General features: G+C 41.4%; 1 protein-coding gene across 1 annotated transcript; it reads left to right on the top strand.

Moving 5' to 3' along the window:
- The first annotated feature begins 2,314 nt into the window (after window positions 1-2,314).
- Window positions 2,315-5,747, top strand: LOC124119786. The gene is made up of 2 exons (XM_046482421.2): window positions 2,315-2,457; window positions 4,217-5,747. The coding sequence occupies exon 2, from the start codon at window positions 4,235-4,237 to the stop codon at window positions 5,030-5,032; it is 798 nt and encodes a 265-aa protein (XP_046338377.1). The 5' UTR covers window positions 2,315-2,457; window positions 4,217-4,234; the 3' UTR covers window positions 5,033-5,747.
- The last annotated feature ends 2,910 nt before the right edge of the window (window positions 5,748-8,657 follow it).

The raw sequence follows: 8,657 nt of genomic DNA, 5'->3' as shown, positions 1-8,657 counted from the left end.
ACACTAAGCTGTTGTTGGTGAGGAGGACACTAATTAGTTGTGGATGGAGGAGAACACTAAACAGCTGTGGGTGAGTAGGACACTAATTAGTTGTGGATGGAGGAGAACACTAATCAGTAGTTGGTGAGGAGGATACAAATCAGTTGTGTACGGGGAGAACACTAATCAGTTGTTGGTGAGGAGGACACTAATTAGTTGTGGATGGAGAACACTAAAGAGTTGTGGGTGAGTAGGACACTCATTAGTTGTGAATGGAGGAGAACACTAAAGAGTTGTGGGTGAGTAGGAGACTAATCAATTGTGTGTGACTAGAACACTAATCAGTTGTGGGTGAGGAGAACACTAAGCTGTTGTTGGTGAGGAGGACACTAATTAGTTGTGGATGGAGGAGAACACTAAACAGTTGTGGGTTAGTAGGACACTAATTAGTTGTGGATGGAGGAGAACACTAATCAGTTGTGGGTGAGGAGGACACAAATCAGTTGTGTGCGGGGAGAACACTAAGCTGTTGTTGGTGAGGAGGACACTAATTAGTTGTGGATGGAGGAGAACACTAAACAGCTGTGGGTGAGTAGGACACTAATTAGTTGTGGATGGAGGAGAACACTAATCAGTTGTGGGTGAGGAGGACACTAATCAGTTGTGGGTGAGGAGAACACTAAACTGTTGTGGGTGGAGGAAAACACTAATCTGTTGTGGGTGGAGGAGAACACTAATCGGTTGTGGGTGAGGAAGACACAAATCAGTTGTGTACGGGGAGAACACTAATCAGTTGTTGGTGAGGAAGACACTTTTCAGTTTTGGGTGGAGGAGAACACTACTCCCTGGTAGGTGTAGAGAAACACTAATCAGTTTTGGGGTGAGGAGAACACTAATCCGTTGTAGGTGAGAACACTAATCAACTGTGGGTGAGGAGAACACTAATCTGTTGTATGTGGGGGAGGAAAACGAATTAGTGGTGGTGTGATGAGGACACTAATCAGTGGTGGGGAGGAGGACACTTATCAGTTGTTTGGGTGAGGAGAACACTAATCCGTTCTGGGTGAGAATACTAATCATCTCTGGGGGAGGAGAACACTAATCTGTTGTATGTTGGGGAGGAACACTAATCAGTTGTGGTGTGATAAGGACCCTAATCATTTGTTGGTGAGAAAACTAATCAGTTGTTGCTGGAGGAGAACACTAATTCGTTGAAGGTGGGGAAGAGAAAACTAATCAGTTGTGGATGAGGAGAAGACTAATTAGTTGTGGGTGGAGGAGGACACTAATCCGTTTTGGGTGGAGGAGAACATTAAATTGTTCTATTTGAAGGCAAACATTAATCAGTGAACATAAAACCGTTGGAAGTGGTGGATAACGTTAATTCGTTGAAGGTGGGGGTGAACAATAATCAGTTGTACACGGATGAAAACATAAATCTTTTTTGAACAAATATTACTTAGTAAAGGGGAAGAGGACGATATACTGGGGATTATTTTTTTCCGCGGTGCATGTTGTCCTACTGCATACCCGTGTGGGGAGTGAACGTGACCCGGCTGCACTGAGATGGCCAAGAACTCTTTTGTACTGCAAGGTTGTGATTGTTTTAAGTTTACCTTTTGATTGCAAACGGCCCATGTTTATTGTGAGCCATAAACCCCTCTAATCGACTTCTGCGTGATTTGTTGACATTCTTATACTGTGGTGTAAATTTATACTGAAACCAGTTATCCTCAGAAGCTGATTAATTTTCATTTTATGTGTCCATGCACCGTGAATTGAATTGATAGGAACAGCAATGAGTGATAAAGATTTAGTTTCATGAGATCTGTTGTTAAAAGGTTGTTTTCCCGTCAGGTTAACTCTTAACCAACTGGCAAATACTGAACGATATAACGGATATATTTTTTAGCTTTACAGATAACGATTACATATATCTTTCAGTTGAATTTCTAAAATGTCCATGATTACTGACTTATTTTTCTCTTCTTTCTTGAACTATATACATATAGACCATACAACACCTATCAATTCGCCAAAAATCGACAAAACCCGTAAATACAATGTAATATGTTAGGGGAAATATGATGTGTTGGTGAGACATACTCGGAAAATTCATACGATAGTAGTCATACAGGGAATGAATTCGACCCAGGGACAACTGAAAACGCAAGTCGGCCCTCTCACATATAAATAAACCCCGGAGTGTCCCTGGTCACAAAAGAATGTAATGTAAGCTATTCAATACGTTGCTACAATCATAGATTATCCGTCTGGGGCTTAATGACGGCGGTTACTAAGCGTAACCAGGGACGCTTATTGGAAAGTGACGCTGAGCACTTTGACGCGCATTAGAGCAGACGGTTTCCGTCAGCGGGTTTTACAGATCGATCTCCATGGTCATATGGGTGTAGCGGAGAGCCTGTCGAGCGACAGTGTGATATGGAACAGCGTAGTAACAAACTTCGCTGGTGATAGGTAAGTATTGAATTTAACAATTTAAGTAGTCCGAAAAGGGTCCATTTCATACCATTAAACATTAACATGCTCCACGTGAGGCATGTACTGTCCTGGAACTATGGTTTGAATGTTCTTGCGTATAATAAACAATAACACTGAAATATTGATGGATATCAAGGACGCCACACAGTAACACAGGGCGCCAACCTGATAAGTGAGAAGCATGACTGATTCGTCAGAATAATAGTTTCTGAGTAGTAGATGAATCAAAGTTAACTGCCACTGAACCTATTAGATATGTAGTGATGTGATTGTGATATTCGCTAATATCAAAAAGGCTCCAAGCCAGAATGACTACGTGTCCTATTGTAGTCACACACCCACACACACACACACACACACACACACTCTCACACACACACTCTCACACTCACACTCTCACACTCACACACTCTCTCTCTCTCTCTCTCTCTCTCTCTCTCTCTCTCTCTCTCTCTGTGCATCCTCCACTGATGTAGACTCTAAGATATTTTTCCTCAGGCTGCCTTGGAAACCAAACTTTGGAAGGAGGATAGATAGATAGATAGATAGATAGAATCTACTTGTGCTGATACTTGATATATATCATCTGCTTCTAAAGCAAACTTGTATATACCGCAAACTATCAACTCGATGTTGTCACTTTCTAGCGAGAACCGTACACGTAATCATATTCAACGTCACAAGTGTGTTTAACACACGCACAACATGCCCGTTGTTAATACCAACAAAGGTTTTCTGTGTGAGGTAAATCGTCACGACATTGATTGATAGATAGCATTTATTTATATCCTACTCATAACATGTACAGCGAGTGCCGAGCCATGATCACTTGTCAATTCCTCATAGTTCAACATGAAGGAGTAGGTCGGTGTCAATTGTGTCTTTCGAAATCAACTCTTTCGCGAACTGGTATTTTACGCTGCTGCCAGTACAATCAGCCGAATACGTTACGGCAAAGTGGGGCACAATGTATAGTCACCAAATGTTTTGTTATCCATTAGGTACGCGAAAGTTGTTTGTTGTTTAACGTCGGACAATTCCAGCTATATGACGGCGGTCTGTAAATAATCTAGTGATTGACGTCATGAGCATTGATCTGGGATGCGATGACATGCATCAACCAGATTTTCACGGGGGAGATGCGCGAATAAAGTGGATGGTACAAAGTTGTTGTTGTTTGTTGTTTAACGCCGCACTCAACAATATTCCAGCTATATGACGGCGATCCGTAAATAATCGAGTCTAGACCAGACAATCGATCTACGCAATGGGGATACGATGACATGCATCAACCATGATACGACGTTCATCAACCTTGTCCCAGGCTTAAAACAGAATGATCTCTTGATCAACTGCTTTATGCATACATAACAAGGAAGGAAAAGGGCCATCGGTGTGTTCCTGAATTGATAATATCATAATCATTTTTCAATATCTTCAAAACTGTTGTACTGAGGTTTTATACTGGGAAATGACATCGAGGCCACTTAATTGGAAATAGATGCTCAACATTGCATCATCACGTCCAAACTCGATTATTAACATACCACCGCCATATAGCAGGAATATTGGTGAGTGCGGCATCATATAACAAACAAACAAAACAAACAAAACCTTGCTTTCAATTCAACATGTTCTGTTGAATAGTGTTGTGTGCGATGTACTTAAGAGGACAATGCCGATTATTTTTACATTTCCTGACTTGTAAGGAAGGGTATATTACATATATTCACAGGTAGACGTCGGTAACACAATGAGCTTCTACTACATTAAGGTGGCGAAGGAATCGGAAAAACTACCTGGATATGGCTTCCGTAAGGCCGATGCGGAGGAGATCGCCATTATTACACAACGCCTGACCAGACCGACGTACAGCAGTCTCATACACACTGAGGATAGCCAGTCAGTACACAACTACCAATTCATTCGTGAACAGAGCAGTAAGAGACGTACACCATCTGCATGCCAGAAAAGACCACTATCGGCACACAGGAAGAGTACAAATGATCGTAGATTCACTGACTGGGAGTTACAGCGCGTGTTGAGACGATTACAAAAACCCACTGAGACGTCCGAACATAGACGGTTTTTCCACGAAGACGATTTGAGACCTGCCCAAGCTGTCACATCAGTTAACCGACCGAAAACGGGTGACGAAAAAACTAAATTTTTGGAGCGACTGGTTCGACCCACAACAGCAAGTAGGGCAAAGAGTGTTAATGGTTGTCATCTGTGTGATGAGAAAAGTCGAGAGAAGAATAAAACATTAGCACCGTTTGAGTATGTTTACGCGAACGATACCGAATTTGAACAGGCAGTGGTTGAGGAAATCGTCGAGCGTGTACGATCCTCGACTCATGCCAGTACTCGGGGTGCGAAGCAATGTTGTCGACTGACACCAGCCCGTGTGGATGAAGTGGAAATCCGAAAAGGGCTGCCATTAGTCAGTGGTCTACCAAGGAGTAACACTGTGAAAGAAATTGTGCACAGGTTGCATCCCCCGAGAGTCCACGGATACAGAAGTGCAACAACGCCTGTCTCTATATCCTAACGGTTCTTGCTATGGTTCATTAGGTGATTATACAGATCTCTATGCCCAGGTTATCCATTAAATGTAACTATATAGATATGACCAGCAGCAATGGGCAATCAGTTAAAATCAACTACACATTAACCATAATTTATAACATAGAACCATGTAGAACCACGTTAATTTACCAGCCTTTCTTCATGTTGATATATCCCGAACTGTCATCTGTCTTTATACATCTACGTGTGGCACTGATGGTATGTTGATAACTGACCAAGATACCCATATTTGGGTTGATACTAGAATACTGTATGTTCCTTTAAGATGATCGCAAGTACTGTGTCATATCATATGATACACAACAGCAGAAGTTGAACAGGAAGTTAAATAACTATTGCAATGGAACAGTTACAAAACATGTCATTACATAATCGATTTCGGCTTCTGTATTTCAATCTGAGTATGTTACTTTGAAACTAAAAATAAACATAATTTTTAAAAATAATTTTGGAAAAAAATGTTTTGTCACAGAATTAGAAAAGAATAAGGGTTTCGAAATTTTATTATATATATCAGACATATATAGTAAGCGGTGATCAACCTTTTGAAGGTGTGTGCATATGATCAGGAAGACATATCTCTTTGTGTTAATTTGACAATCAATGTAGATTCCGCCATACATTACCACTGCCTAACCTAGATATTTGGAGTAAACTAGGATTAAATAAAACATATTTTTTCGTTCTTAGTTCTTCGTGTTGTGATTGGATTTCATTCCTTGCATGAACTAGATGTACACGCTGTAATTAGTATGTCATATTTTAAACAACATGAGACGCACAAACGTATGCGACGCCACATAGTCCCCGAAGTAAAGTTAAGTTTAAGGTTAAAAGTAAATGGGTATAAGCAACTGGAACTGTGAAGGGGATGAGTATAGGCTACTAGAACTATGAACGGGTGAGTATAGGCTACTGGAACTGTGAAGGTGATACGTATAGGCTACTAGAACTGTGAAGGGGGTGAGTAAAGGCTACTTGAACTGTAAAGGTGATGAGTATAGGTTACTAGAAATGTGAAGGGGTGAGTATAGGCACATAGAACCGTGAAGTTGATGAGTATAGACTACTAGAACTGTGAAGGTGATAGGTATAGGCTACTAGAAGTGTGATGGGAATGTGGATAGGCTACAAGAATTGTAAAGGTGATGAGAATAGGTTAGTAGAACTGTGAAGGGGATGAGTATAGGCTACTAGAACTGTGATGGGAATGTGGATAGGCTACTAGATCTGTGAAGGGGATGAGTATAGACTACTAGAACAACAAAGGTGATGAGTAAAGACCACTAGAACTGTAAAGGGGAAAAGTATAGGCTACTGGAACTGTGAAGGTGATGAGTATAGGCAACTATAACTGTGATGGGAATGTTGATAGGCTGCTAGAACTGGGAAGTTGATGAGTATAGACTACTAGAACTGTGAAGGGGGTGAGTATAGGTTACTAGAACTGTGAAGGGGATGATTATAGGCAAGTAGAACTGTGAAGGGGATGAGTATAGGCAAGTAGATCTGTGAAGGGGATGATTATAGGCAACTAGAACAGTGAAGGGGATGAGTATAGGCTACTAGAACAGTGAAGGGGATAAGTATAGACTTCTAGAACTGTGAAGGGGATACGTATAGGCTACTAGAACTGCGAATGTGCTGAGCATAGGCAACTAGAACAGTGAAGGTGATGAGTATAGACTACTAGAACAGCAAAGGTGATGAGTATAGGCTACTAGAACTGTGATGGGAATGTGGATAGGCTACTAGAGCTGTGATGGGAATGTGGATAGTCTACTAGAACTGTGAAGTTGGTGAGTATAGACTACTAGAACTGTGAAGGGGTGAGTAAAGGCTTCTTGAACTGTAAAGGTGATGAGTATAGGTTACTAGAAATGTGAAGGGGATGAGTAGAGACTACTAGAACTGTGAAGGGGTGAGTAAAGGCTTCTTGAACTGTAAAGGTGATGAATATAGGTTACTAGAAATGTGAAGGGGGTGAGTAGAGACTACTAGAACGTCGAAGGTGATGAGTACAGGCTACTAGAAGTGTGATGGGAATGTGGAACGGCTACAAGAATTGTGGAGGTGATGAGTATAGGTTAGTAGAACTGTGAAGGGGGTGAGTATAGACTGCTAGAACGGTGAAGGTGATGAGTATAGGCTACTAGAAGTGTGATGGGAATGTGGATAGGCTACAAGAATTGTAAAGGTGATGAGTATAGGTTAGTAGAACTGTGAAGGGGATGAGTATAGGAACGAAGAACTGTGAAGGGGTGAGTTTAGGCAAATAGAACTGTGAAGGCGATGAGTATAGACTGCTAGAACTGTGAAGTGGGTAAGTATAGGCTACTGGAACTGTGAAGGGGATAAGTATAGACTACTAGAACGGTGAAGGTGATGAGTATAGGCTACTAGAAGTGTAATGGGAATGTGGATAGGCTACAAGAATTGTAAAGGTGATGAGTATAGGTTAGTAGAACTGTGAAGGGAATGTGGATAGGGTACTAGATCTGTGAAGGGGATGAGTATAGACTACTAGAACAGCAAAGGTGATGAGTAAAGACCACTAGAACTGTAAAGGGGAAAAGTATAGGCTACTGGAACTGTGAAGGTGATGAGTATAGGCAACTATTACTGTGATGGGAATGTGGATAGGCTATTAGAACTGTGATGGGAATGTGGACAGGCTGCTAGAACTGTGAAGTTGATGAGTATAGACTACTAGAACTGTGAAGGGGGTGAGTATAGGTTACTAGAACTGTGAAGGGGATGATTATAGGCAAGAAGAACTGTGAAGGGGATGAGTATAGGCAAGTAGATCTGTGAAGGGGATGATTATAGGCAACTAGAAATGTAAAGGTGATGAGTATAGGCTACTAGAACTGTGATGGGAATGTGGATAGGCTACGCGATCTGTGAAGGTGGTGAGTATAGACTTCGATAACTTTGAAGGGGATTATTATAGGCTACTAGAGCTGTAAAGGGGATAAGTATAGACTTCTAGAACTGTGAAGGGGGTACGTATAGGCTCCTAGAACAGTGAAGGTGCTGAGTATAGACTACTAGAACTGTGAAGGGGATGAGTATAGGCAGCTAGAACGTTGAATGTGATGAGTATAGGCTACTAGAACTCTGAAGGTTAGGAGTATAAGCTACTAGAACTGTGAAGGTGATGAGTTTAGTCAATTAGAACTGTAAAGGTGACGAGAATAGGCAACTTGAACTGTGAAGATAATAAGTATAGACTGCTAGAACTGTGAAGGGGATAAGTATAGACTACTAGAACGGTGAAGGTGATGAGTATAGGCTACTAGAACTGTGATGGGAATGTGGATAGGCTACAAGACTTGTGAAGGTGATGAGTATGGACTACTAGAACTGAGAATGGGGTGAGTATAGGCAACTAGAATCTCAAAGGTGATGAGTATAGGTTAGTAGAACTGTGAAGGGGATAAGTATGGGCAAGAAGAACTGTGAAGGGATGAGTATAGACTACTAGAACTGTGAAGGGGATAAGTATAGACTACTAGAACTGTGAAGGAGATGAGTATAGGCTACTAGAACTGTGATGTGGATGTGGATAGGGTACTAGAACTGTG

Source organism: Haliotis rufescens, unplaced genomic scaffold (genome assembly GCF_023055435.1).
Source record: "Haliotis rufescens isolate VD_foot unplaced genomic scaffold, xgHalRufe1.0.p SCAF_4, whole genome shotgun sequence".
Lineage (NCBI taxonomy): Eukaryota > Metazoa > Mollusca > Gastropoda > Lepetellida > Haliotidae > Haliotis > Haliotis rufescens.
This window is presented reverse-complemented; position numbering and strand designations above follow the sequence as displayed.

Excerpts from the sequence above, each read along its gene's own strand:
- LOC124119786 (XM_046482421.2), top strand. The coding sequence starts at position 4,235 with ATGAGCTTCTACTACATTAAGGTGGCGAAGGAATCGGAAAAACTACCT.